Source organism: Apteryx mantelli, chromosome 2 (assembly GCF_036417845.1).
Source record: "Apteryx mantelli isolate bAptMan1 chromosome 2, bAptMan1.hap1, whole genome shotgun sequence".
Lineage (NCBI taxonomy): Eukaryota > Metazoa > Chordata > Aves > Apterygiformes > Apterygidae > Apteryx > Apteryx mantelli.
In genome coordinates this window covers 39667580-39691897 of record NC_089979.1, presented here as the reverse complement: position 1 = coordinate 39691897, position 24318 = coordinate 39667580, and the positions used below count along the sequence as shown (strand labels likewise).

The window sequence follows — 24318 nt, the reverse complement described above, 5'->3', positions numbered from 1 at the left end:
GAGGCGCCTGGAGAAAAGCTTGAGCAACCTGGTGTGATCTCCGAGCTGAGGCTGCTTGGAGCAGGAGGTTGGACTAGAGACGTCCTGAGGCGCGGTCCACCTGGAATTATTGGGTGACTCTGTCATCGGGGCAGGGCCGGGCCAGAGCCCTGCCGTTCCTTCGATAGCTCAGCTGGTAGAGCGGAGGACTGTAGGCTCCCTTGCACGGCCATCCTTAGGTCGCTGGTTCAACTCCGGCTCGAAGGAGTGCCCTTTTGGCTCTTGCCCAGCCCCTGCTGCACCCTTGCCTTTTAGCTGCGCAGGTGCCCTCTGAGGAGGCCCTCGGGAGCTCAGGCGGGGAAGCGCTGGCAGCACGTCAGGGCTCGGGGGCTGCGTCCCGCGGCGTGGAGAGCCTGCCAGGGTCAGCCGCAGTCCAGGCATTGCCAGGCAGGTCCGTGGCGGTGTCGCGGGCCCAAGCTCAGGCTGGCCAGCTGACTCCGAGGGCCACGGTCCAGATCAACGCGCTACGCGGCCAGGCATGGGCATGGCTCTCACGCAGCTGCAGCGTAGCTCCGGCAGGCGCCAAGGGCGAGAGGCTCCGCCTAACAACATCTCCCATGCAAAAAAAGCTCCCGCTGAGGCTTCCCCTAGCCCTTTCTTTCAGGGCCACCAGCTGCCCGCGCTCTGAGGTCTCCCTGAGGCCCGGCAGACAAACCCGCAGCAGCGGGGGGATCTTTGTGCTCAGGGGCCCCAAAAGAGCTGGCCCTCAGCGCTGCTTTTCTCAGGAGGCATCTGCACGAGGAAGGGGAGTGACTGGGCTGAGTGCGAGGCCTTGGGAGGCCAAGGCTTTGCCGGCAGGGCAGCACAGGGCAGGGGTGGGCACGGGGGACGCCGAGAGGAAGGAAGGGGCCGGCTGCGGGGCCGGGGAATTAGCTCAAGTGGTAGAGCGCTCGCTTAGCATGTGAGAGGCAGCGGGATCGATGCCCGCATTCTCCAAAGCTTTTCATTCCCCCTCACGTGGCCAAGAGCATCTCTCCCCTCCGGCCGGGGCCCTGTGAAAGTTGCAGGGGGCCAGCACCAGGGTGCCTGGGCTGCAAAGAGGGCCACAGCAGCCCGCGCTGTGTCAAGAGCAGCGCAGCCAGTACACCACCGAGGGAAGAGACTGTCCCCCTTGGCTCGGCACTTCCCAGGATGGCATCTACCATGCTGCATCCAGCGTTGGGGGCCCCCAGCACAAGAAAGCCATCGATCAAGTGGAGCGAGTGCCGCAGAGGCACACCGAGATGGTGGAGCGCTAGCTCAGTGAGAAGCGGCCGAGGGCACGGCGCCTCTCCAGCTTGGAGAAGGGGCCGCTCCGCGGGCACCTAAGCAGCTGCCTTCCAGCAGGTAGCCCGGGGAGTTATTGAGAGGACAGAGGCAGGCCTTTACAGGGGTGCCCGGCTGGAGGGAAAGAGGCAACAGAGGAAAACTGAAACCAAAGGGGTTCCAGCGGCATCCGGGGAACCTCTTTTCCCCACAAGGACAGTCAAGCAGAAGGAGAGGCTTTGCAGGCCTGCATGCTGGAGGTTTGGAAGAGGCGCCTGGAGAAAAGCTTGAGCAACCTGGTGTGATCTCCGAGCTGAGGCTGCTTGGAGCAGGAGGTTGGACTAGAGACGTCCTGAGGCGCGGTCCACCTGGAATTATTGGGTGACTCTGTCATCGGGGCAGGGCCGGGCCAGAGCCCTGCCGTTCCTTCGATAGCTCAGCTGGTAGAGCGGAGGACTGTAGGCTCCCTTGCACGGCCATCCTTAGGTCGCTGGTTCAACTCCGGCTCGAAGGAGTGCCCTTTTGGCTCTTGCCCAGCCCCTGCTGCACCCTTGCCTTTTAGCTGCGCAGGTGCCCTCTGAGGAGGCCCTCGGGAGCTCAGGCGGGGAAGCGCTGGCAGCACGTCAGGGCTCGGGGGCTGCGTCCCGCGGCGTGGAGAGCCTGCCAGGGTCAGCCGCAGTCCAGGCATTGCCAGGCAGGTCCGTGGCGGTGTCGCGGGCCCAAGCTCAGGCTGGCCAGCTGACTCCGAGGGCCACGGTCCAGATCAACGCGCTACGCGGCCAGGCATGGGCATGGCTCTCACGCAGCTGCAGCGTAGCTCCGGCAGGCGCCAAGGGCGAGAGGCTCCGCCTAACAACATCTCCCATGCAAAAAAAGCTCCCGCTGAGGCTTCCCCTAGCCCTTTCTTTCAGGGCCACCAGCTGCCCGCGCTCTGAGGTCTCCCTGAGGCCCGGCAGACAAACCCGCAGCAGCGGGGGGATCTTTGTGCTCAGGGGCCCCAAAAGAGCTGGCCCTCAGCGCTGCTTTTCTCAGGAGGCATCTGCACGAGGAAGGGGAGTGACTGGGCTGAGTGCGAGGCCTTGGGAGGCCAAGGCTTTGCCGGCAGGGCAGCACAGGGCAGGGGTGGGCACGGGGGACGCCGAGAGGAAGGAAGGGGCCGGCTGCGGGGCCGGGGAATTAGCTCAAGTGGTAGAGCGCTCGCTTAGCATGTGAGAGGCAGCGGGATCGATGCCCGCATTCTCCAAAGCTTTTCATTCCCCCTCACGTGGCCAAGAGCATCTCTCCCCTCCGGCCGGGGCCCTGTGAAAGTTGCAGGGGGCCAGCACCAGGGTGCCTGGGCTGCAAAGAGGGCCACAGCAGCCCGCGCTGTGTCAAGAGCAGCGCAGCCAGTACACCACCGAGGGAAGAGACTGTCCCCCTTGGCTCGGCACTTCCCAGGATGGCATCTACCATGCTGCATCCAGCATTGGGGGCCCCCAGCACAAGAAAGCCATCGATCAAGTGGAGCGAGTGCCGCAGAGGCACACCGAGATGGTGGAGCGCTAGCTCAGTGAGAAGCGGCCGAGGGCACGGCGCCTCTCCAGCTTGGAGAAGGGGCCGCTCCGCGGGCACCTAAGCAGCTGCCTTCCAGCAGGTAGCCCGGGGAGTTATTGAGAGGACAGAGGCAGGCCTTTACAGGGGTGCCCGGCTGGAGGGAAAGAGGCAACAGAGGAAAACTGAAACCAAAGGGGTTCCAGCGGCATCCGGGGAACCTCTTTTCCCCACAAGGACAGTCAAGCAGAAGGAGAGGCTTTGCAGGCCTGCATGCTGGAGGTTTGGAAGAGGCGCCTGGAGAAAAGCTTGAGCAACCTGGTGTGATCTCCGAGCTGAGGCTGCTTGGAGCAGGAGGTTGGACTAGAGACGTCCTGAGGCGCGGTCCACCTGGAATTATTGGGTGACTCTGTCATCAGGGCAGGGCCGGGCCAGAGCCCTGCCGTTCCTTCGATAGCTCAGCTGGTAGAGCGGAGGACTGTAGGCTCCCTTGCACGGCCATCCTTAGGTCGCTGGTTCAACTCCGGCTCGAAGGAGTGCCCTTTTGGCTCTTGCCCAGCCCCTGCTGCACCCTTGCCTTTTAGCTGCGCAGGTGCCCTCTGAGGAGGCCCTCGGGAGCTCAGGCGGGGAAGCGCTGGCAGCACGTCAGGGCTCGGGGGCTGCGTCCCGCGGCGTGGAGAGCCTGCCAGGGTCAGCCGCAGTCCAGGCATTGCCAGGCAGGTCCGTGGCGGTGTCGCGGGCCCAAGCTCAGGCTGGCCAGCTGACTCCGAGGGCCACGGTCCAGATCAACGCGCTACGCGGCCAGGCATGGGCATGGCTCTCACGCAGCTGCAGCGTAGCTCCGGCAGGCGCCAAGGGCGAGAGGCTCCGCCTAACAACATCTCCCATGCAAAAAAAGCTCCCGCTGAGGCTTCCCCTAGCCCTTTCTTTCAGGGCCACCAGCTGCCCGCGCTCTGAGGTCTCCCTGAGGCCCGGCAGACAAACCCGCAGCAGCGGGGGGATCTTTGTGCTCAGGGGCCCCAAAAGAGCTGGCCCTCAGCGCTGCTTTTCTCAGGAGGCATCTGCACGAGGAAGGGGAGTGACTGGGCTGAGTGCGAGGCCTTGGGAGGCCAAGGCTTTGCCGGCAGGGCAGCACAGGGCAGGGGTGGGCACGGGGGACGCCGAGAGGAAGGAAGGGGCCGGCTGCGGGGCCGGGGAATTAGCTCAAGTGGTAGAGCGCTCGCTTAGCATGTGAGAGGCAGCGGGATCGATGCCCGCATTCTCCAAAGCTTTTCATTCCCCCTCACGTGGCCAAGAGCATCTCTCCCCTCCGGCCGGGGCCCTGTGAAAGTTGCAGGGGGCCAGCACCAGGGTGCCTGGGCTGCAAAGAGGGCCACAGCAGCCCGCGCTGTGTCAAGAGCAGCGCAGCCAGTACACCACCGAGGGAAGAGACTGTCCCCCTTGGCTCGGCACTTCCCAGGATGGCATCTACCATGCTGCATCCAGCATTGGGGGCCCCCAGCACAAGAAAGCCATCGATCAAGTGGAGCGAGTGCCGCAGAGGCACACCGAGATGGTGGAGCGCTAGCTCAGTGAGAAGCGGCCGAGGGCACGGCGCCTCTCCAGCTTGGAGAAGGGGCCGCTCCGCGGGCACCTAAGCAGCTGCCTTCCAGCAGGTAGCCCGGGGAGTTATTGAGAGGACAGAGGCAGGCCTTTACAGGGGTGCCCGGCTGGAGGGAAAGAGGCAACAGAGGAAAACTGAAACCAAAGGGGTTCCAGCGGCATCCGGGGAACCTCTTTTCCCCACAAGGACAGTCAAGCAGAAGGAGAGGCTTTGCAGGCCTGCATGCTGGAGGTTTGGAAGAGGCGCCTGGAGAAAAGCTTGAGCAACCTGGTGTGATCTCCGAGCTGAGGCTGCTTGGAGCAGGAGGTTGGACTAGAGACGTCCTGAGGCGCGGTCCACCTGGAATTATTGGGTGACTCTGTCATCAGGGCAGGGCCGGGCCAGAGCCCTGCCGTTCCTTCGATAGCTCAGCTGGTAGAGCGGAGGACTGTAGGCTCCCTTGCACGGCCATCCTTAGGTCGCTGGTTCAACTCCGGCTCGAAGGAGTGCCCTTTTGGCTCTTGCCCAGCCCCTGCTGCACCCTTGCCTTTTAGCTGCGCAGGTGCCCTCTGAGGAGGCCCTCGGGAGCTCAGGCGGGGAAGCGCTGGCAGCACGTCAGGGCTCGGGGGCTGCGTCCCGCGGCGTGGAGAGCCTGCCAGGGTCAGCCGCAGTCCAGGCATTGCCAGGCAGGTCCGTGGCGGTGTCGCGGGCCCAAGCTCAGGCTGGCCAGCTGACTCCGAGGGCCACGGTCCAGATCAACGCGCTACGCGGCCAGGCATGGGCATGGCTCTCACGCAGCTGCAGCGTAGCTCCGGCAGGCGCCAAGGGCGAGAGGCTCCGCCTAACAACATCTCCCATGCAAAAAAAGCTCCCGCTGAGGCTTCCCCTAGCCCTTTCTTTCAGGGCCACCAGCTGCCCGCGCTCTGAGGTCTCCCTGAGGCCCGGCAGACAAACCCGCAGCAGCGGGGGGATCTTTGTGCTCAGGGGCCCCAAAAGAGCTGGCCCTCAGCGCTGCTTTTCTCAGGAGGCATCTGCACGAGGAAGGGGAGTGACTGGGCTGAGTGCGAGGCCTTGGGAGGCCAAGGCTTTGCCGGCAGGGCAGCACAGGGCAGGGGTGGGCACGGGGGACGCCGAGAGGAAGGAAGGGGCCGGCTGCGGGGCCGGGGAATTAGCTCAAGTGGTAGAGCGCTCGCTTAGCATGTGAGAGGCAGCGGGATCGATGCCCGCATTCTCCAAAGCTTTTCATTCCCCCTCACGTGGCCAAGAGCATCTCTCCCCTCCGGCCGGGGCCCTGTGAAAGTTGCAGGGGGCCAGCACCAGGGTGCCTGGGCTGCAAAGAGGGCCACAGCAGCCCGCGCTGTGTCAAGAGCAGCGCAGCCAGTACACCACCGAGGGAAGAGACTGTCCCCCTTGGCTCGGCACTTCCCAGGATGGCATCTACCATGCTGCATCCAGCATTGGGGGCCCCCAGCACAAGAAAGCCATCGATCAAGTGGAGCGAGTGCCGCAGAGGCACACCGAGATGGTGGAGCGCTAGCTCAGTGAGAAGCGGCCGAGGGCACGGCGCCTCTCCAGCTTGGAGAAGGGGCCGCTCCGCGGGCACCTAAGCAGCTGCCTTCCAGCAGGTAGCCCGGGGAGTTATTGAGAGGACAGAGGCAGGCCTTTACAGGGGTGCCCGGCTGGAGGGAAAGAGGCAACAGAGGAAAACTGAAACCAAAGGGGTTCCAGCGGCATCCGGGGAACCTCTTTTCCCCACAAGGACAGTCAAGCAGAAGGAGAGGCTTTGCAGGCCTGCATGCTGGAGGTTTGGAAGAGGCGCCTGGAGAAAAGCTTGAGCAACCTGGTGTGATCTCCGAGCTGAGGCTGCTTGGAGCAGGAGGTTGGACTAGAGACGTCCTGAGGCGCGGTCCACCTGGAATTATTGGGTGACTCTGTCATCAGGGCAGGGCCGGGCCAGAGCCCTGCCGTTCCTTCGATAGCTCAGCTGGTAGAGCGGAGGACTGTAGGCTCCCTTGCACGGCCATCCTTAGGTCGCTGGTTCAACTCCGGCTCGAAGGAGTGCCCTTTTGGCTCTTGCCCAGCCCCTGCTGCACCCTTGCCTTTTAGCTGCGCAGGTGCCCTCTGAGGAGGCCCTCGGGAGCTCAGGCGGGGAAGCGCTGGCAGCACGTCAGGGCTCGGGGGCTGCGTCCCGCGGCGTGGAGAGCCTGCCAGGGTCAGCCGCAGTCCAGGCATTGCCAGGCAGGTCCGTGGCGGTGTCGCGGGCCCAAGCTCAGGCTGGCCAGCTGACTCCGAGGGCCACGGTCCAGATCAACGCGCTACGCGGCCAGGCATGGGCATGGCTCTCACGCAGCTGCAGCGTAGCTCCGGCAGGCGCCAAGGGCGAGAGGCTCCGCCTAACAACATCTCCCATGCAAAAAAAGCTCCCGCTGAGGCTTCCCCTAGCCCTTTCTTTCAGGGCCACCAGCTGCCCGCGCTCTGAGGTCTCCCTGAGGCCCGGCAGACAAACCCGCAGCAGCGGGGGGATCTTTGTGCTCAGGGGCCCCAAAAGAGCTGGCCCTCAGCGCTGCTTTTCTCAGGAGGCATCTGCACGAGGAAGGGGAGTGACTGGGCTGAGTGCGAGGCCTTGGGAGGCCAAGGCTTTGCCGGCAGGGCAGCACAGGGCAGGGGTGGGCACGGGGGACGCCGAGAGGAAGGAAGGGGCCGGCTGCGGGGCCGGGGAATTAGCTCAAGTGGTAGAGCGCTCGCTTAGCATGTGAGAGGCAGCGGGATCGATGCCCGCATTCTCCAAAGCTTTTCATTCCCCCTCACGTGGCCAAGAGCATCTCTCCCCTCCGGCCGGGGCCCTGTGAAAGTTGCAGGGGGCCAGCACCAGGGTGCCTGGGCTGCAAAGAGGGCCACAGCAGCCCGCGCTGTGTCAAGAGCAGCGCAGCCAGTACACCACCGAGGGAAGAGACTGTCCCCCTTGGCTCGGCACTTCCCAGGATGGCATCTACCATGCTGCATCCAGCGTTGGGGGCCCCCAGCACAAGAAAGCCATCGATCAAGTGGAGCGAGTGCCGCAGAGGCACACCGAGATGGTGGAGCGCTAGCTCAGTGAGAAGCGGCCGAGGGCACGGCGCCTCTCCAGCTTGGAGAAGGGGCCGCTCCGTGGGCACCTAAGCAGCTGCCTTCCAGCAGGTAGCCCGGGGAGTTATTGAGAGGACAGAGGCAGGCCTTTACAGGGGTGCCCGGCTGGAGGGAAAGAGGCAACAGAGGAAAACTGAAACCAAAGGGGTTCCAGCGGCATCCGGGGAACCTCTTTTCCCCACAAGGACAGTCAAGCAGAAGGAGAGGCTTTGCAGGCCTGCATGCTGGAGGTTTGGAAGAGGCGCCTGGAGAAAAGCTTGAGCAACCTGGTGTGATCTCCGAGCTGAGGCTGCTTGGAGCAGGAGGTTGGACTAGAGACGTCCTGAGGCGCGGTCCACCTGGAATTATTGGGTGACTCTGTCATCGGGGCAGGGCCGGGCCAGAGCCCTGCCGTTCCTTCGATAGCTCAGCTGGTAGAGCGGAGGACTGTAGGCTCCCTTGCACGGCCATCCTTAGGTCGCTGGTTCAACTCCGGCTCGAAGGAGTGCCCTTTTGGCTCTTGCCCAGCCCCTGCTGCACCCTTGCCTTTTAGCTGCGCAGGTGCCCTCTGAGGAGGCCCTCGGGAGCTCAGGCGGGGAAGCGCTGGCAGCACGTCAGGGCTCGGGGGCTGCGTCCCGCGGCGTGGAGAGCCTGCCAGGGTCAGCCGCAGTCCAGGCATTGCCAGGCAGGTCCGTGGCGGTGTCGCGGGCCCAAGCTCAGGCTGGCCAGCTGACTCCGAGGGCCACGGTCCAGATCAACGCGCTACGCGGCCAGGCATGGGCATGGCTCTCACGCAGCTGCAGCGTAGCTCCGGCAGGCGCCAAGGGCGAGAGGCTCCGCCTAACAACATCTCCCATGCAAAAAAAGCTCCCGCTGAGGCTTCCCCTAGCCCTTTCTTTCAGGGCCACCAGCTGCCCGCGCTCTGAGGTCTCCCTGAGGCCCGGCAGACAAACCCGCAGCAGCGGGGGGATCTTTGTGCTCAGGGGCCCCAAAAGAGCTGGCCCTCAGCGCTGCTTTTCTCAGGAGGCATCTGCACGAGGAAGGGGAGTGACTGGGCTGAGTGCGAGGCCTTGGGAGGCCAAGGCTTTGCCGGCAGGGCAGCACAGGGCAGGGGTGGGCACGGGGGACGCCGAGAGGAAGGAAGGGGCCAGCTGCGGGGCCGGGGAATTAGCTCAAGTGGTAGAGCGCTCGCTTAGCATGTGAGAGGCAGCGGGATCGATGCCCGCATTCTCCAAAGCTTTTCATTCCCCCTCACGTGGCCAAGAGCATCTCTCCCCTCCGGCCGGGGCCCTGTGAAAGTTGCAGGGGGCCAGCACCAGGGTGCCTGGGCTGCAAAGAGGGCCACAGCAGCCCGCGCTGTGTCAAGAGCAGCGCAGCCAGTACACCACCGAGGGAAGAGACTGTCCCCCTTGGCTCGGCACTTCCCAGGATGGCATCTACCATGCTGCATCCAGCGTTGGGGGCCCCCAGCACAAGAAAGCCATCGATCAAGTGGAGCGAGTGCCGCAGAGGCACACCGAGATGGTGGAGCGCTAGCTCAGTGAGAAGCGGCCGAGGGCACGGCGCCTCTCCAGCTTGGAGAAGGGGCCGCTCCGCGGGCACCTAAGCAGCTGCCTTCCAGCAGGTAGCCCGGGGAGTTATTGAGAGGACAGAGGCAGGCCTTTACAGGGGTGCCCGGCTGGAGGGAAAGAGGCAACAGAGGAAAACTGAAACCAAAGGGGTTCCAGCGGCATCCGGGGAACCTCTTTTCCCCACAAGGACAGTCAAGCAGAAGGAGAGGCTTTGCAGGCCTGCATGCTGGAGGTTTGGAAGAGGCGCCTGGAGAAAAGCTTGAGCAACCTGGTGTGATCTCCGAGCTGAGGCTGCTTGGAGCAGGAGGTTGGACTAGAGACGTCCTGAGGCGCGGTCCACCTGGAATTATTGGGTGACTCTGTCATCGGGGCAGGGCCGGGCCAGAGCCCTGCCGTTCCTTCGATAGCTCAGCTGGTAGAGCGGAGGACTGTAGGCTCCCTTGCACGGCCATCCTTAGGTCGCTGGTTCAACTCCGGCTCGAAGGAGTGCCCTTTTGGCTCTTGCCCAGCCCCTGCTGCACCCTTGCCTTTTAGCTGCGCAGGTGCCCTCTGAGGAGGCCCTCGGGAGCTCAGGCGGGGAAGCGCTGGCAGCACGTCAGGGCTCGGGGGCTGCGTCCCGCGGCGTGGAGAGCCTGCCAGGGTCAGCCGCAGTCCAGGCATTGCCAGGCAGGTCCGTGGCGGTGTCGCGGGCCCAAGCTCAGGCTGGCCAGCTGACTCCGAGGGCCACGGTCCAGATCAACGCGCTACGCGGCCAGGCATGGGCATGGCTCTCACGCAGCTGCAGCGTAGCTCCGGCAGGCGCCAAGGGCGAGAGGCTCCGCCTAACAACATCTCCCATGCAAAAAAAGCTCCCGCTGAGGCTTCCCCTAGCCCTTTCTTTCAGGGCCACCAGCTGCCCGCGCTCTGAGGTCTCCCTGAGGCCCGGCAGACAAACCCGCAGCAGCGGGGGGATCTTTGTGCTCAGGGGCCCCAAAAGAGCTGGCCCTCAGCGCTGCTTTTCTCAGGAGGCATCTGCACGAGGAAGGGGAGTGACTGGGCTGAGTGCGAGGCCTTGGGAGGCCAAGGCTTTGCCGGCAGGGCAGCACAGGGCAGGGGTGGGCACGGGGGACGCCGAGAGGAAGGAAGGGGCCGGCTGCGGGGCCGGGGAATTAGCTCAAGTGGTAGAGCGCTCGCTTAGCATGTGAGAGGCAGCGGGATCGATGCCCGCATTCTCCAAAGCTTTTCATTCCCCCTCACGTGGCCAAGAGCATCTCTCCCCTCCGGCCGGGGCCCTGTGAAAGTTGCAGGGGGCCAGCACCAGGGTGCCTGGGCTGCAAAGAGGGCCACAGCAGCCCGCGCTGTGTCAAGAGCAGCGCAGCCAGTACACCACCGAGGGAAGAGACTGTCCCCCTTGGCTCGGCACTTCCCAGGATGGCATCTACCATGCTGCATCCAGCGTTGGGGGCCCCCAGCACAAGAAAGCCATCGATCAAGTGGAGCGAGTGCCGCAGAGGCACACCGAGATGGTGGAGCGCTAGCTCAGTGAGAAGCGGCCGAGGGCACGGCGCCTCTCCAGCTTGGAGAAGGGGCCGCTCCGCGGGCACCTAAGCAGCTGCCTTCCAGCAGGTAGCCCGGGGAGTTATTGAGAGGACAGAGGCAGGCCTTTACAGGGGTGCCCGGCTGGAGGGAAAGAGGCAACAGAGGAAAACTGAAACCAAAGGGGTTCCAGCGGCATCCGGGGAACCTCTTTTCCCCACAAGGACAGTCAAGCAGAAGGAGAGGCTTTGCAGGCCTGCATGCTGGAGGTTTGGAAGAGGCGCCTGGAGAAAAGCTTGAGCAACCTGGTGTGATCTCCGAGCTGAGGCTGCTTGGAGCAGGAGGTTGGACTAGAGACGTCCTGAGGCGCGGTCCACCTGGAATTATTGGGTGACTCTGTCATCGGGGCAGGGCCGGGCCAGAGCCCTGCCGTTCCTTCGATAGCTCAGCTGGCAGAGCGGAGGACTGTAGGCTCCCTTGCACGGCCATCCTTAGGTCGCTGGTTCAACTCTGGCTCGAAGGAGTGCCCTTTTGGCTCTTGCCCAGCCCCTGCTGCACCCTTGCCTTTTAGCTGCGCAGGTGCCCTCTGAGGAGGCCCTCGGGAGCTCAGGCGGGGAAGCGCTGGCAGCACGTCAGGGCTCGGGGGCTGCGTCCCGCGGCGTGGAGAGCCTGCCAGGGTCAGCCGCAGTCCAGGCATTGCCAGGCAGGTCCGTGGCGGTGTCGCGGGCCCAAGCTCAGGCTGGCCAGCTGACTCCGAGGGCCACGGTCCAGATCAATGCGCTACGCGGCCAGGCATGGGCATGGCTCTCACGCAGCTGCAGCGTAGCTCCGGCAGGCGCCAAGGGCGAGAGGCTCCGCCTAACAACATCTCCCATGCAAAAAAAGCTCCCGCTGAGGCTTCCCCTAGCCCTTTCTTTCAGGGCCACCAGCTGCCCGCGCTCTGAGGTCTCCCTGAGGCCCGGCAGACAAACCCGCAGCAGCGGGGGGATCTTTGTGCTCAGGGGCCCCAAAAGAGCTGGCCCTCAGCGCTGCTTTTCTCAGGAGGCATCTGCACGAGGAAGGGGAGTGACTGGGCTGAGTGCGAGGCCTTGGGAGGCCAAGGCTTTGCCGGCAGGGCAGCACAGGGCAGGGGTGGGCACGGGGGACGCCGAGAGGAAGGAAGGGGCCGGCTGCGGGGCCGGGGAATTAGCTCAAGTGGTAGAGCGCTCGCTTAGCATGTGAGAGGCAGCGGGATCGATGCCCGCATTCTCCAAAGCTTTTCATTCCCCCTCACGTGGCCAAGAGCATCTCTCCCCTCCGGCCGGGGCCCTGTGAAAGTTGCAGGGGGCCAGCACCAGGGTGCCTGGGCTGCAAAGAGGGCCACAGCAGCCCGCGCTGTGTCAAGAGCAGCGCAGCCAGTACACCACCGAGGGAAGAGACTGTCCCCCTTGGCTCGGCACTTCCCAGGATGGCATCTACCATGCTGCATCCAGCGTTGGGGGCCCCCAGCACAAGAAAGCCATCGATCAAGTGGAGCGAGTGCCGCAGAGGCACACCGAGATGGTGGAGCGCTAGCTCAGTGAGAAGCGGCCGAGGGCACGGCGCCTCTCCAGCTTGGAGAAGGGGCCGCTCCGCGGGCACCTAAGCAGCTGCCTTCCAGCAGGTAGCCCGGGGAGTTATTGAGAGGACAGAGGCAGGCCTTTACAGGGGTGCCCGGCTGGAGGGAAAGAGGCAACAGAGGAAAACTGAAACCAAAGGGGTTCCAGCGGCATCCGGGGAACCTCTTTTCCCCACAAGGACAGTCAAGCAGAAGGAGAGGCTTTGCAGGCCTGCATGCTGGAGGTTTGGAAGAGGCGCCTGGAGAAAAGCTTGAGCAACCTGGTGTGATCTCCGAGCTGAGGCTGCTTGGAGCAGGAGGTTGGACTAGAGACGTCCTGAGGCGCGGTCCACCTGGAATTATTGGGTGACTCTGTCATCGGGGCAGGGCCGGGCCAGAGCCCTGCCGTTCCTTCGATAGCTCAGCTGGTAGAGCGGAGGACTGTAGGCTCCCTTGCACGGCCATCCTTAGGTCGCTGGTTCAACTCCGGCTCGAAGGAGTGCCCTTTTGGCTCTTGCCCAGCCCCTGCTGCACCCTTGCCTTTTAGCTGCGCAGGTGCCCTCTGAGGAGGCCCTCGGGAGCTCAGGCGGGGAAGCGCTGGCAGCACGTCAGGGCTCGGGGGCTGCGTCCCGCGGCGTGGAGAGCCTGCCAGGGTCAGCCGCAGTCCAGGCATTGCCAGGCAGGTCCGTGGCGGTGTCGCGGGCCCAAGCTCAGGCTGGCCAGCTGACTCCGAGGGCCACGGTCCAGATCAACGCGCTACGCGGCCAGGCATGGGCATGGCTCTCACGCAGCTGCAGCGTAGCTCCGGCAGGCGCCAAGGGCGAGAGGCTCCGCCTAACAACATCTCCCATGCAAAAAAAGCTCCCGCTGAGGCTTCCCCTAGCCCTTTCTTTCAGGGCCACCAGCTGCCCGCGCTCTGAGGTCTCCCTGAGGCCCGGCAGACAAACCCGCAGCAGCGGGGGGATCTTTGTGCTCAGGGGCCCCAAAAGAGCTGGCCCTCAGCGCTGCTTTTCTCAGGAGGCATCTGCACGAGGAAGGGGAGTGACTGGGCTGAGTGCGAGGCCTTGGGAGGCCAAGGCTTTGCCGGCAGGGCAGCACAGGGCAGGGGTGGGCACGGGGGACGCCGAGAGGAAGGAAGGGGCCAGCTGCGGGGCCGGGGAATTAGCTCAAGTGGTAGAGCGCTCGCTTAGCATGTGAGAGGCAGCGGGATCGATGCCCGCATTCTCCAAAGCTTTTCATTCCCCCTCACGTGGCCAAGAGCATCTCTCCCCTCCGGCCGGGGCCCTGTGAAAGTTGCAGGGGGCCAGCACCAGGGTGCCTGGGCTGCAAAGAGGGCCACAGCAGCCCGCGCTGTGTCAAGAGCAGCGCAGCCAGTACACCACCGAGGGAAGAGACTGTCCCCCTTGGCTCGGCACTTCCCAGGATGGCATCTACCATGCTGCATCCAGCGTTGGGGGCCCCCAGCACAAGAAAGCCATCGATCAAGTGGAGCGAGTGCCGCAGAGGCACACCGAGATGGTGGAGCGCTAGCTCAGTGAGAAGCGGCCGAGGGCACGGCGCCTCTCCAGCTTGGAGAAGGGGCCGCTCCGCGGGCACCTAAGCAGCTGCCTTCCAGCAGGTAGCCCGGGGAGTTATTGAGAGGACAGAGGCAGGCCTTTACAGGGGTGCCCGGCTGGAGGGAAAGAGGCAACAGAGGAAAACTGAAACCAAAGGGGTTCCAGCGGCATCCGGGGAACCTCTTTTCCCCACAAGGACAGTCAAGCAGAAGGAGAGGCTTTGCAGGCCTGCATGCTGGAGGTTTGGAAGAGGCGCCTGGAGAAAAGCTTGAGCAACCTGGTGTGATCTCCGAGCTGAGGCTGCTTGGAGCAGGAGGTTGGACTAGAGACGTCCTGAGGCGCGGTCCACCTGGAATTATTGGGTGACTCTGTCATCGGGGCAGGGCCGGGCCAGAGCCCTGCCGTTCCTTCGATAGCTCAGCTGGCAGAGCGGAGGACTGTAGGCTCCCTTGCACGGCCATCCTTAGGTCGCTGGTTCAACTCCGGCTCGAAGGAGTGCCCTTTTGGCTCTTGCCCAGCCCCTGCTGCACCCTTGCCTTTTAGCTGCGCAGGTGCCCTCTGAGGAGGCCCTCGGGAGCTCAGGCGGGGAAGCGCTGGCAGCACGTCAGGGCTCGGGGGCTGCGTCCCGCGGCGTGGAGAGCCTGCCAGGGTCAGCCGCAGTCCAGGCATTGCCAGGCAGGTCCGTGGCGGTGTCGCGGGCCCAAGCTCAGGCTGGCCAGCTGACTCCGAGGGCCACGGTCCAGATCAACGCGCTACGCGGCCAGGCATGGGCATGGCTCTCACGCAGCTGCAGCGTAGCTCCGGCAGGCGCCAAGGGCGAGAGGCTCCGCCTAACAACATCTCCCATGCAAAAAAAGCTCCCGCTGAGGCTTCCCCTAGCCCTTTCTTTCAGGGCCACCAGCTGCCCGCGCTCTGAGGTCTCCCTGAGGCCCGGCAGACAAACCCGCAGCAGCGGGGGGATCTTTGTGCTCAGGGGCCCCAAAAGAGCTGGCCCTCAGCGCTGCTTTTCTCAGGAGGCATCTGCACGAGGAAGGGGAGTGACTGGGCTGAGTGCGAGGCCTTGGGAGGCCAAGGCTTTGCCGGCAGGGCAGCACAGGGCAGGGGTGGGCACGGGGGACGCCGAGAGGAAGGAAGGGGCCGGCTGCGGGGCCGGGGAATTAGCTCAAGTGGTAGAGCGCTCGCTTAGCATGTGAGAGGCAGCGGGATCGATGCCCGCATTCTCCAAAGCTTTTCATTCCCCCTCACGTGGCCAAGAGCATCTCTCCCCTCCGGCCGGGGCCCTGTGAAAGTTGCAGGGGGCCAGCACCAGGGTGCCTGGGCTGCAAAGAGGGCCACAGCAGCCCGCGCTGTGTCAAGAGCAGCGCAGCCAGTACACCACCGAGGGAAGAGACTGTCCCCCTTGGCTCGGCACTTCCCAGGATGGCATCTACCATGCTGCATCCAGCGTTGGGGGCCCCCAGCACAAGAAAGCCATCGATCAAGTGGAGCGAGTGCCGCAGAGGCACACCGAGATGGTGGAGCGCTAGCTCAGTGAGAAGCGGCCGAGGGCACGGCGCCTCTCCAGCTTGGAGAAGGGGCCGCTCCGCGGGCACCTAAGCAGCTGCCTTCCAGCAGGTAGCCCGGGGAGTTATTGAGAGGACAGAGGCAGGCCTTTACAGGGGTGCCCGGCTGGAGGGAAAGAGGCAACAGAGGAAAACTGAAACCAAAGGGGTTCCAGCGGCATCCGGGGAACCTCTTTTCCCCACAAGGACAGTCAAGCAGAAGGAGAGGCTTTGCAGGCCTGCATGCTGGAGGTTTGGAAGAGGCGCCTGGAGAAAAGCTTGAGCAACCTGGTGTGATCTCCGAGCTGAGGCTGCTTGGAGCAGGAGGTTGGACTAGAGACGTCCTGAGGCGCGGTCCACCTGGAATTATTGGGTGACTCTGTCATCGGGGCAGGGCCGGGCCAGAGCCCTGCCGTTCCTTCGATAGCTCAGCTGGTAGAGCGGAGGACTGTAGGCTCCCTTGCACGGCCATCCTTAGGTCGCTGGTTCAACTCCGGCTCGAAGGAGTGCCCTTTTGGCTCTTGCCCAGCCCCTGCTGCACCCTTGCCTTTTAGCTGCGCAGGTGCCCTCTGAGGAGGCCCTCGGGAGCTCAGGCGGGGAAGCGCTGGCAGCACGTCAGGGCTCGGGGGCTGCGTCCCGCGGCGTGGAGAGCCTGCCAGGGTCAGCCGCAGTCCAGGCATTGCCAGGCAGGTCCGTGGCGGTGTCGCGGGCCCAAGCTCAGGCTGGCCAGCTGACTCCGAGGGCCACGGTCCAGATCAACGCGCTACGCGGCCAGGCATGGGCATGGCTCTCACGCAGCTGCAGCGTAGCTCCGGCAGGCGCCAAGGGCGAGAGGCTCCGCCTAACAACATCTCCCATGCAAAAAAAGCTCCCGCTGAGGCTTCCCCTAGCCCTTTCTTTCAGGGCCACCAGCTGCCCGCGCTCTGAGGTCTCCCTGAGGCCTGGCAGACAAACCCGCAGCAGCGGGGGGATCTTTGTGCTCAGGGGCCCCAAAAGAGCTGGCCCTCAGCGCTGCTTTTCTCAGGAGGCATCTGCACGAGGAAGGGGAGTGACTGGGCTGAGTGCGAGGCCTTGGGAGGCCAAGGCTTTGCCGGCAGGGCAGCACAGGGCAGGGGTGGGCACGGGGGACGCCGAGAGGAAGGAAGGGGCCGGCTGCGGGGCTGGGGAATTAGCTCAAGTGGTAGAGCGCTCGCTTAGCATGTGAGAGGCAGCGGGATCGATGCCCGCATTCTCCAAAGCTTTTCATTCCCCCTCACGTGGCCAAGAGCATCTCTCCCCTCCGGCCGGGGCCCTGTGAAAGTTGCAGGGGGCCAGCACCAGGGTGCCTGGGCTGCAAAGAGGGCCACAGCAGCCCGCGCTGTGTCAAGAGCAGCGCAGCCAGTACACCACCGAGGGAAGAGACTGTCCCCCTTGGCTCGGCACTTCCCAGGATGGCATCTACCATGCTGCATCCAGCGTTGGGGGCCCCCAGCACAAGAAAGCCATCGATCAAGTGGAGCGAGTGCCGCAGAGGCACACCGAGATGGTGGAGCGCTAGCTCAGTGAGAAGCGGCCGAGGGCACGGCGCCTCTCCAGCTTGGAGAAGGGGCCGCTCCGCGGGCACCTAAGCAGCTGCCTTCCAGCAGGTAGCCCGGGGAGTTATTGAGAGGACAGAGGCAGGCCTTTACAGGGGTGCCCGGCTGGAGGGAAAGAGGCAACAGAGGAAAACTGAAACCAAAGGGGTTCCAGCGGCATCCGGGGAACCTCTTTTCCCCACAAGGACAGTCAAGCAGAAGGAGAGGCTTTGCAGGCCTGCATGCTGGAGGTTTGGAAGAGGCGCCTGGAGAAAAGCTTGAGCAACCTGGTGTGATCTCCGAGCTGAGGCTGCTTGGAGCAGGAGGTTGGACTAGAGACGTCCTGAGGCGCGGTCCACCTGGAATTATTGGGTGACTCTGTCATCGGGGCAGGGCCGGGCCAGAGCCCTGCCGTTCCTTCGATAGCTCAGCTGGTAGAGCGGAGGACTGTAGGCTCCCTTGCACGGCCATCCTTAGGTCGCTGGTTCAACTCCGGCTCGAAGGAGTGCCCTTTTGGCTCTTGCCCAGCCCCTGCTGCACCCTTGCCTTTTAGCTGCGCAGGTGCCCTCTGAGGAGGCCCTCGGGAGCTCAGGCGGGGAAGCGCTGGCAGCACGTCAGGGCTCGGGGGCTGCGTCCCGCGGCGTGGAGAGCCTGCCAGGGTCAGCCGCAGTCCAGGCATTGCCAGGCAGGTCCGTGGCGGTGTCGCGGGCCCAAGCTCAGGCTGGCCAGCTGACTCCGAGGGCCACGGTCCAGATCAACGCGCTACGCGGCCAGGCATGGGCATGGCTCTCACGCAGCTGCAGCGTAGCTCCGGCAGGCGCCAAGGGCGAGAGGCTCCGCCTAACAACATCTCCCATGCAAAAAAAGCTCCCGCTGAGGCTTCCCCTAGCCCTTTCTTTCAGGGCCACCAGCTGCCCGCGCTCTGAGGTCTCCCTGAGGCCTGGCAGACAAACCCGCAGCAGCGGGGGGATCTTTGTGCTCAGGGGCCCCAAAAGAGCTGGCCCTCAGCGCTGCTTTTCTCAGGAGGCATCTGCACGAGGAAGGGGAGTGACTGGGCTGAGTGCGAGGCCTTGGGAGGCCAAGGCTTTGCCGGCAGGGCAGCACAGGGCAGGGGTGGGCACGGGGGACGCCGAGAGGAAGGAAGGGGCCGGCTGCGGGGCCGGGGAATTAGCTCAAGTGGTAGAGCGCTCGCTTAGCATGTGAGAGGCAGCGGGATCGATGCCCGCATTCTCCAAAGCTTTTCATTCCCCCTCACGTGGCCAAGAGCATCTCTCCCCTCCGGCCGGGGCCCTGTGAAAGTTGCAGGGGGCCAGCACCAGGGTGCCTGGGCTGCAAAGAGGGCCACAGCAGCCCGCGCTGTGTCAAGAGCAGCGCAGCCAGTACACCACCGAGGGAAGAGACTGTCCCCCTTGGCTCGGCACTTCCCAGGATGGCATCTACCATGCTGCATCCAGCGTTGGGGGCCCCCAGCACAAGAAAGCCATCGATCAAGTGGAGCGAGTGCCGCAGAGGCACACCGAGATGGTGGAGCGCTAGCTCAGTGAGAAGCGGCCGAGGGCACGGCGCCTCTCCAGCTTGGAGAAGGGGCCGCTCCGCGGGCACCTAAGCAGCTGCCTTCCAGCAGGTAGCCCGGGGAGTTATTGAGAGGACAGAGGCAGGCCTTTACAGGGGTGCCCGGCTGGAGGGAAAGAGGCAACAGAGGAAAACTGAAACCAAAGGGGTTCCAGCGGCATCCGGGGAACCTCTTTTCCCCACAAGGACAGTCAAGCAGAAGGAGAGGCTTTGCAGGCCTGCATGCTGGAGGTTTGGAAGAGGCGCCTGGAGAAAAGCTTGAGCAACCTGGTGTGATCTCCGAGCTGAGGCTGCTTGGAGCAGGAGGTTGGACTAGAGACGTCCTGAGGCGCGGTCCACCTGGAATTATTGGGTGACTCTGTCATCGGGGCAGGGCCGGGCCAGAGCCCTGCCGTTCCTTCGATAGCTCAGCTGGCAGAGCGGAGGACTGTAGGCTCCCTTGCACGGCCATCCTTAGGTCGCTGGTTCAACTCCGGCTCGAAGGAGTGCCCTTTTGGCTCTTGCCCAGCCCCTGCTGCACCCTTGCCTTTTAGCTGCGCAGGTGCCCTCTGAGGAGGCCCTCGGGAGCTCAGGCGGGGAAGCGCTGGCAGCACGTCAGGGCTCGGGGGCTGCGTCCCGCGGCGTGGAGAGCCTGCCAGGGTCAGCCGCAGTCCAGGCATTGCCAGGCAGGTCCGTGGCGGTGTCGCGGGCCCAAGCTCAGGCTGGCCAGCTGACTCCGAGGGCCACGGTCCAGATCAACGCATTACGTGGTCAGGGTGTTTTGTGATGTGATCTGGTGCAGCCACTTCTCCACCAGTACCTGGTTGGATCTCAAGGTCATTATGCAGTGTCCATGGTGCTGGCATGCATGTGGGTCACGCTTATTTTTGTGGTTTGTACTTTTGCACTCCCTTCTCAATGAATAAATTTCTTTTTCTGGAAATACTAGAGTATATTTTCCTTTGGAATACATTTCACTATTTTTTGAGATAGAAGAGATTATGTTTTCATCAGTTAGTTTTCTTTGCCTTTATTTTAAGTCTTTTTATCTTTAGATTTGCCTGTTGGCAGTGTGTTACATGTCTCCGTAGTCCTTTTTTTTTCAGTATGTTTAAGTGTGCATTTTGTTGGTTTTATAATTTTTTTTTCTAGTTTTCTAACCTTAATCAGTATGTGTAGGTTAGTCATATAGGGAAAGCTTAATTTCCATTTTTTCCTACCTTATAGAAGACTCTCAGTCATTAACAGTATAGTATAAGGAATATGCTTCTCAATATTTCAGCTTTATGAGACAGGAAGACCATTTTAAAGGTGTTGGACTTTTCCATTTCTGCCCTGGAAATGCAGAGAGATTTTTTCTGACTATGGAATTTATTACGACTACAGAAAGTGCTGAAAGATTAAAAAACAATGAAAATAGAGGTTTCTATCTCTGGGCTAATTCTACTTCACCAACGTGTACTCCCTCATAACAGGTGTCTGTACTGGTTGAGGCTAAATTTGTGGGGTGCTTATCCTACTTACAAATAGAGTGCATCAAATTAGGTATTTTTGAACTTCTGAAGAAAATGTAGGAAATAAGGTATCTCTCTCCACATTGGTTCATAGTCAGACTGGAAAGCAGAAGTCAATGTAGAGTTTAAGTTGTTATGCCAGAATTTTGTTTCAAAGAGTATTTTTTGTAGGGTATTGAAGATAAACAGACATCCTTTGCAATTCTGCTGATTAGAAATCTGTTAACTTTATCTCTTTGATAAATCAGATTGTGCCAAGCTCCAAATAAAAGCACAGAGAGGTACCTCTGTCATGTTTATTAAAAAGTAAATTTTGCCCTGGGCTGTGGTAGTATGATTAATACTGACTTAATTAATAATGGCAGGAAACTCAGAATCAGGTATGGCTGGTTTTATACCTTGCACTGAAGAATACCAGTTCAGCAGCAGATTTTTGGATTAGCATAAATGAAAAGATAATTAAAGCAAATCTAAGAGACTGACTCATCATTTTATCTTGCAAATATTTACAGCTACTCTATTAAAAGTGAATCCCTCTGACATTTCCACTTTATTCAGAAGCAGTCTTTTTTTTCCTATAATTACTAATAAAGATGGATAAAGCACCACTGTCAGTTTTATCATAGATTGCTGTGTAAATCATCCGTATTCATGTTCAGCATGAAATAAAGTTCATTTCACTCTACATTCTTCCATGACAACTCTCTCCTTTGGGGATTAAAGAAGCCTTCCCTTCCAGAAATATAAATGTAAAAGAAACAAGAAAACATGAGATTTAATACAGAATATGGCTTCTGCAGCAAGGCTGTACTACAGGGACACGGAAGGTGGAAGTCATCAGTGAATTTGATACTGTAGTAAGTTTATCCTCAAGTTGTGTAGTTATGCAAGACAACAGAACCATTAGATGTCAATAGTTTTGCTTTCATCACATGAAGAGTTTGGACATTCACTAGTTTTCTCACATGCATTGAACATATGCCTTTTAAGAACAGACATAGACACAATTTGTTCCAGTGCACAGAGGACAGAGTCCCAGCAAAATTCAAGTTAAACAATGATGCAAGTAGGTCTATTGTTATAACCTCTTTTTCAATTCAAATACATCATCCTATTCGATAGGAAAAGCAAGCCAGGTTAAAGTTTGACTGGTAATACAGTGCAACCAAGAACAGACCCAGTGATGCTGTAATAAAAGTTTTGCTACATTTATTAAACCTACAAGTACATCTGACATATTTCAATGTCAAGAACATCTATTTCATTCATGACATTTAAAGCTCTTTCTCTTTTTGATAGAACAGATTTAAGAGCAAAAAAACCATAAAATCTTCTAGTCTGACTTTTAGTCTTGTTCAACAATAAAATACGTTTCACCATTTTGATAACTTGTGTTTGAGTAAAACTTACCTTCAAGTTGTCTCTTCACTCCCAATAGAGAATCTACCATTTCCTTTGCCGGTTTGTTCCAACGGATGGTTACGTTCACTGTTAAAACTACACATCTCACTTTCAGATTGAATTTGTTTTAGATTCCAATCACTGTTTTTGTTTATGCCTTCTTCATTAACTGAATAATCCTCTCATACCTAGCATTTTTCCCTTTCTATTTTTTCCCTTTCCTATTTCCCCTTTTTGCTTTCCTATTATACACCATAATCAAATCATCTCTCAATTTTTTTATAAGATAAACTGATGAACTTCTTATGTCTCCTGCTCTAGTCTTTGAACCATTATTGCAGCACTTTTCTACACATGCTTCAATTTGCAATATACTTCAGAAAAAAATGTTAACATAAGAATTGGATGCAGTATTCTAAGACTAATTTGTAAGCATAGTAAACATTAGACTAAGTGTACAGACTGCTTCTGGAATGAAATTAATGGATTCACATAACATCCTCTCTCACTCTTTTCAGTCTCACAGTGCAAAATGAAATTGTAATGGTGAATGTCTAAGTTATAAGTGCCTATATAGTTTGTGTTGCTTCACTGAACTAGAATAAACTATGCTGTGGTAAGCACTTGTATAACAATACAACCTTGGGGAGTTGATGCTTTAAGTATGTTGGCTTAATTAAAGAAGCAACATTTCTGAGTGTAGATAATTTCTGATTTTGCAGTTTCAAACAGTGACTCAGACATGCAAGCTTCTCTACTCTCTACTGATTTATCTGTGTTGACAACTTCAATCTCAAATTAGCGATGACATTTTAGTAACAACATTAACTATTCAACTGCTGAAAATTTTATCATTTCAAATGACGGAAGAGCAGCAAATCCCACAAAGGCAGAAGCTGAGTATAAAAAGGAGAAAATTCAGAAAGAAGTATGAATACAAGAAAAAGGAAGAGCAATAGAAAAAAAAGTAAAGACAGAAAAAGAAAAGAAATAAAGAGCAGAAGTAGAAGTTTTTTTTTCTACTAAGAGATGCTGAATATAAAAAAATTAACAAATTCTTTTTGAAGATAACTATAACTTCATTACATAAAACCATATCCTAGCTTTGCAACAATATCACTCTGTTGTTATTGGAGAGAAGCTTGTAGTTCTAAATGAATATAGATGATAGTTTAAAAACTATTGAATTGATGTTTCCACGTTATGCAGGACTAAGGCAAGGATAATTGCTATGCTTTCTTACTTTGAACGTAGCTGAGCCAAGAGCAACAGTTAAAGGTATTGAGCAATTTGTCCTCAAATCATGGTTCCATTGTGACATGAACTCAGGTCACATTTCTAGTTCTTACTAACAAAATATGGGAATTTCCTTTATAATTTATTAATTAATTTAAAAAAAGCAACTAGCAAATCTGAAACTTTTTCAGCTAATGACATTTCCACAAACTCTGTCTGTTAACATATGTACTGTACTTTCAATTAAGTAGCCCTCAGTTATCTTGTATTCTGAACCATGAAAAGATATGTGCTAGGTATAATCTAATTTTACCATCAAACTGGGCAGTGATATTTGCATGGATTCACAGTTAAATGATAAATGTTTAACAATATTTACTAGCATCTTATTAATATGTACTTCTAATAAAAATTTAGATAGACCACTTTTTCTCCATCCAGCTACGCTCACACTGCTCCTCTACTGGAGGCTATGGTTCTCTCATGTCTACTGGTATATAAGCAAACATACACTCTTCCTTCTCTCAGCATAAAAATGAGTCAAGTCAGAAAAGATTTTACCATTTTAAAAGTTTAAACTAAACCAGCTACAATGAAATTGCTTAAAGAAGGAATGTGTCACCCAGTAGTCCTCAGGGAGCTGAAATCCTTTAGAGGGTGATGGCAAACATCTTGGGCAGTCTAAACAGTACTCGCTTTTTTCTACCAGCACAACTGTAGACTACACAACTGTCAAGAGCTCAGATAATCTCAGTTCAAGATAAAACACAAAACAAGATTCTTCTGCCTAGAGTAAGCAAATAATAATATGTTGCATCTTTAAACACAATCATTGAAGATGGCATTTACCCATTGGACATTTTCAAAAAAGCTCTGGAGGTCAACCTAACAACTGATCACATCCTGAGATCAGATTTTCAGAGGTGATAAATATCAACAGTTCCCACTGAGTTCCACTGCTGATATGGCTACTCAACTATTTAAAACAGGCTGAAATCATTTCAGGTTAGATTTTCAAAACAGAGACATGCAAAACCTGAGACCATCAGTAAGTTCCTGATGTCTGGGAGGCCTGATTTTGTCTTATCTTACATTCAGTGTTATATCATTGTAACTTCTATGGAGAATTACTCCTTATTTAAACCATTCAGAATGGCTGCTGGGAACAGGACAAGCTTTGTGAACAATTCATACAGTACCCTTGCACAGCAGTGCCTCTATCACAATAAGAAGAAAAAAATGTTGCCTGTATTTTAGACATGTTGCAAAGCACATCTTACATACCTGTAGGACTTCTTAATCTCATCATGTGTTGCTCCCTTTTCTAGAGTCAGGATTTCATATAATGCTTCCCCTGATGTTGACAAAGCACGTTGCCTTTGTTCAGCCATGTTAGCAGTGCATTACCAAAGCTGCTAATGTAGAACAGAATTTAAAATAGCAGGGACTGCAAGTATATATGGGTACTATTTTCTAATGTTCATTTTAATAGAATTTAATCCGGTGGTAAAAATTTAAAATACTTAAACATTTACATGAAAATAAAACTAAAATAAAATCTCCTCTAAACTGCCCTCCATCCCTTAAGAGATCTGAAAACATGAAAACAAAAAACAAAGAACAACAACTTTGTGTTAGATACGGCTTTTCATATTAAAGGCTTGATGTTCTTACTGAAATGAGTGGCTACATTTTCATCAGCATTAATACCTGCATATAGCATTTCCACCTAGTTTTATTTGTGTTTTACTTCTATCTTTTCCAAGTCTTAGAAGAATAATTCTTTTTATTAAAGCTACTGGC

At 57.9% G+C, this 24318-nt stretch overlaps 1 protein-coding gene and 24 non-coding genes across 25 annotated transcripts in view; 24 read left to right on the top strand and 1 right to left on the bottom strand.

Moving 5' to 3' along the window:
- Window positions 1-23906, bottom strand: part of DNAJC5B (DnaJ heat shock protein family (Hsp40) member C5 beta) — a 52599-nt gene extending 28693 nt beyond the window's left edge. The window contains exon 1 of the mRNA XM_067292336.1: window positions 23800-23906. Within this exon, the coding sequence (XP_067148437.1) occupies window positions 23800-23906 (107 nt within the window). The remainder of the gene's footprint in view (window positions 1-23799) is intronic.
- On the top strand, window positions 158-246 carry TRNAY-GUA (transfer RNA tyrosine (anticodon GUA)). Its single transcript is given in 2 exon segments — window positions 158-194; window positions 211-246. It is a non-coding gene; the product is annotated as a tRNA-Tyr (tRNA).
- TRNAA-AGC (transfer RNA alanine (anticodon AGC)) lies at window positions 903-975 on the top strand. The gene has a single exon. It is a non-coding gene; the product is annotated as a tRNA-Ala (tRNA).
- On the top strand, window positions 1710-1798 carry TRNAY-GUA (transfer RNA tyrosine (anticodon GUA)). The gene is given in 2 exon segments: window positions 1710-1746; window positions 1763-1798. It is a non-coding gene; the product is annotated as a tRNA-Tyr (tRNA).
- Window positions 2455-2527, top strand: TRNAA-AGC (transfer RNA alanine (anticodon AGC)). The gene has a single exon. It is a non-coding gene; the product is annotated as a tRNA-Ala (tRNA).
- On the top strand, window positions 3262-3350 carry TRNAY-GUA (transfer RNA tyrosine (anticodon GUA)). Its single transcript is given in 2 exon segments — window positions 3262-3298; window positions 3315-3350. It is a non-coding gene; the product is annotated as a tRNA-Tyr (tRNA).
- TRNAA-AGC (transfer RNA alanine (anticodon AGC)) lies at window positions 4007-4079 on the top strand. Its single transcript has one exon. It is a non-coding gene; the product is annotated as a tRNA-Ala (tRNA).
- Window positions 4814-4902, top strand: TRNAY-GUA (transfer RNA tyrosine (anticodon GUA)). The gene is given in 2 exon segments: window positions 4814-4850; window positions 4867-4902. It is a non-coding gene; the product is annotated as a tRNA-Tyr (tRNA).
- TRNAA-AGC (transfer RNA alanine (anticodon AGC)) lies at window positions 5559-5631 on the top strand. Its single transcript has one exon. It is a non-coding gene; the product is annotated as a tRNA-Ala (tRNA).
- On the top strand, window positions 6366-6454 carry TRNAY-GUA (transfer RNA tyrosine (anticodon GUA)). Its single transcript is given in 2 exon segments — window positions 6366-6402; window positions 6419-6454. It is a non-coding gene; the product is annotated as a tRNA-Tyr (tRNA).
- On the top strand, window positions 7111-7183 carry TRNAA-AGC (transfer RNA alanine (anticodon AGC)). Its single transcript has one exon. It is a non-coding gene; the product is annotated as a tRNA-Ala (tRNA).
- Window positions 7918-8006, top strand: TRNAY-GUA (transfer RNA tyrosine (anticodon GUA)). The gene is given in 2 exon segments: window positions 7918-7954; window positions 7971-8006. It is a non-coding gene; the product is annotated as a tRNA-Tyr (tRNA).
- Window positions 8663-8735, top strand: TRNAA-AGC (transfer RNA alanine (anticodon AGC)). Its single transcript has one exon. It is a non-coding gene; the product is annotated as a tRNA-Ala (tRNA).
- Window positions 9470-9558, top strand: TRNAY-GUA (transfer RNA tyrosine (anticodon GUA)). The gene is given in 2 exon segments: window positions 9470-9506; window positions 9523-9558. It is a non-coding gene; the product is annotated as a tRNA-Tyr (tRNA).
- Window positions 10215-10287, top strand: TRNAA-AGC (transfer RNA alanine (anticodon AGC)). Its single transcript has one exon. It is a non-coding gene; the product is annotated as a tRNA-Ala (tRNA).
- Window positions 11767-11839, top strand: TRNAA-AGC (transfer RNA alanine (anticodon AGC)). The gene has a single exon. It is a non-coding gene; the product is annotated as a tRNA-Ala (tRNA).
- Window positions 12574-12662, top strand: TRNAY-GUA (transfer RNA tyrosine (anticodon GUA)). The gene is given in 2 exon segments: window positions 12574-12610; window positions 12627-12662. It is a non-coding gene; the product is annotated as a tRNA-Tyr (tRNA).
- TRNAA-AGC (transfer RNA alanine (anticodon AGC)) lies at window positions 13319-13391 on the top strand. The gene has a single exon. It is a non-coding gene; the product is annotated as a tRNA-Ala (tRNA).
- On the top strand, window positions 14126-14214 carry TRNAY-GUA (transfer RNA tyrosine (anticodon GUA)). Its single transcript is given in 2 exon segments — window positions 14126-14162; window positions 14179-14214. It is a non-coding gene; the product is annotated as a tRNA-Tyr (tRNA).
- TRNAA-AGC (transfer RNA alanine (anticodon AGC)) lies at window positions 14871-14943 on the top strand. The gene has a single exon. It is a non-coding gene; the product is annotated as a tRNA-Ala (tRNA).
- TRNAY-GUA (transfer RNA tyrosine (anticodon GUA)) lies at window positions 15678-15766 on the top strand. The gene is given in 2 exon segments: window positions 15678-15714; window positions 15731-15766. It is a non-coding gene; the product is annotated as a tRNA-Tyr (tRNA).
- Window positions 16423-16495, top strand: TRNAA-AGC (transfer RNA alanine (anticodon AGC)). Its single transcript has one exon. It is a non-coding gene; the product is annotated as a tRNA-Ala (tRNA).
- TRNAY-GUA (transfer RNA tyrosine (anticodon GUA)) lies at window positions 17230-17318 on the top strand. Its single transcript is given in 2 exon segments — window positions 17230-17266; window positions 17283-17318. It is a non-coding gene; the product is annotated as a tRNA-Tyr (tRNA).
- On the top strand, window positions 17975-18047 carry TRNAA-AGC (transfer RNA alanine (anticodon AGC)). Its single transcript has one exon. It is a non-coding gene; the product is annotated as a tRNA-Ala (tRNA).
- TRNAY-GUA (transfer RNA tyrosine (anticodon GUA)) lies at window positions 18782-18870 on the top strand. Its single transcript is given in 2 exon segments — window positions 18782-18818; window positions 18835-18870. It is a non-coding gene; the product is annotated as a tRNA-Tyr (tRNA).
- Window positions 23907-24318: the final 412 nt, after the last annotated feature.